The sequence below is a fragment of the Lepidothrix coronata genome, unplaced genomic scaffold (genome assembly GCF_001604755.1).
Source record: "Lepidothrix coronata isolate B3197 unplaced genomic scaffold, Lepidothrix_coronata-1.0 Scaffold524, whole genome shotgun sequence".
Lineage (NCBI taxonomy): Eukaryota > Metazoa > Chordata > Aves > Passeriformes > Pipridae > Lepidothrix > Lepidothrix coronata.
The window spans coordinates 40800-42449 of record NW_016690704.1 but is presented as its reverse complement, the minus strand read 5'-3'; the positions used below and the strand labels follow the sequence as shown (position 1 = coordinate 42449).

General features: G+C 39.7%; 1 protein-coding gene across 1 annotated transcript in view; it reads right to left on the bottom strand.

Moving 5' to 3' along the window:
• Positions 1 to 661: 661 nt before the first annotated feature.
• The window catches only part of KIAA0907 (KIAA0907 ortholog), a 21345-nt gene continuing 20356 nt past the window's right edge, over positions 662 to 1650 (bottom strand). The window contains exon 10 of the mRNA XM_017839874.1: positions 662 to 779. Within this exon, the coding sequence (XP_017695363.1) occupies positions 663 to 779 (117 nt within the window). The 3' untranslated portion in view covers position 662. The remainder of the gene's footprint in view (positions 780 to 1650) is intronic.

The following is a 1650-nucleotide window of genomic DNA, read 5'->3' as shown; positions in this document are numbered from 1 at the left end:
TCCGATCTCATTAAAAATATGAAAAATCGCATTAAAAATATGCCAAAAAATCACGTTAAAAATACAAAAAAAACCACATTAAAAATATGAAAAATCACATTAAAAATATACCAAAAAATCACGTTAAAAATACAAAAAAACCCACATTAAAAATATAAAAAAACACATGAAAAATATACCAAAAAATCACATTAAAAATACAAAAAAACACATTAAAATATGAAAACTCTCATTACAAATATACCAAAAAATCACATTAAAAATACCAAAAATCACATTAAAAATATGCAAAAAATCACATTAAAAAATGCAAAAAATCACATTAAAAAATACAAAAAATCACATTAAAAAATACAAAGATAACACTAAAAACACAAATCAAATTAAAAATATAAAAAAACACATTAAAAATATAGCAAAAAAATCACGTTAAAAATATACCAAAAATCACATTAAAAATACCAAAAATTGCATTAAAAATATAAAAAAAATCACAAAAAATACAAAAAAATCACATTAAAAATACCAAAAATCGCATTAAAAATATTTAAAAAATCACAAAAAAATACCAAAAAAATCCCATTAAAAAAAAATACAAAAAACCCGCCTACGACGAAACGAGCCTCGAGTCCCACGAAATTCACAGAAGCCATTCCCCCCACTCACCTGTCCCTCTCTCTCTCCTTTCCCGAGGAACCTGCTGCCTTGGCCCCGGCTCCCTGCAGTTCGCTCGCACTGGAGAAGCCTGTACCTAAATTAGTCATATGAATGGGTCCATGCTATGAGCAGAAAAACACACGGCGTTAGCAAAGCTACCTCTGCAGGACCAGCTCCAGCTCCTCACCGATCCTGCCAGGAGACACCCAACTCCTCCCAGCACTCACCGGGAGGAGCCTCTAAAATCACACAAACACCTTTCCTTCCTAAACAAGGCCGAGGGGGGAAACACCTCAGCGCCTGCTGCAGCTCCCCAGCAGGGCAGGAGGACAAAGCTCAGTTTCCCTCCTCAGGCAGCTCATTCTGAGCCACAGTTTTCTCTAAAATTCCTTATTGCCTCCAGGCAAAGATTTTGTCGTTAGGGGTTCTGCCTGAGGCATCCCCGGCAGGGAAGCACTCCCTTTCCTCCCGTCAAAAAAACACTGAGGAACTCAAAGTTAAGTTTTCTTAAAGTCATCTAACATTTGCTAGCTAAAAAAAAAAAAATAAATAATCAAAGGAATGAATCTTTAAAACTAGGCTCCTTGAAATCCTCCCAAGTGCCACCTGCAAGGAAGGGAAGGGGGAAAATCTGGGGGTTATTGCCACGTTTCCCCTCCCACTCCTTGAAACACCCACGGAAAAAAGATCCACTGAGCCCCCAAATAATCTGGTTTTGCATTAAAACAAGTCCCACACTGGTGTGGTCTCTGAGCTGAACAGGCTGCTCCAGTTTGGGGGAGACTGGAAAGCAGCTGGGATGAATTCAGGCCCAGCTCAAAGAGCAGTGAATCCACTCAGAGGCCCCAAAAGTGTGTTCTGGGATGACTGTTCTGGTCCCCCCCTGTTCTGGGATGACTGTTCTGGTCCCCCCTGTGCTGGGATGACTGTTCTGGGATGACTGTTCTGGTCCCCCCCTGTGCTGGGATGACTGTTCTGGTCCCCTCCATGCTG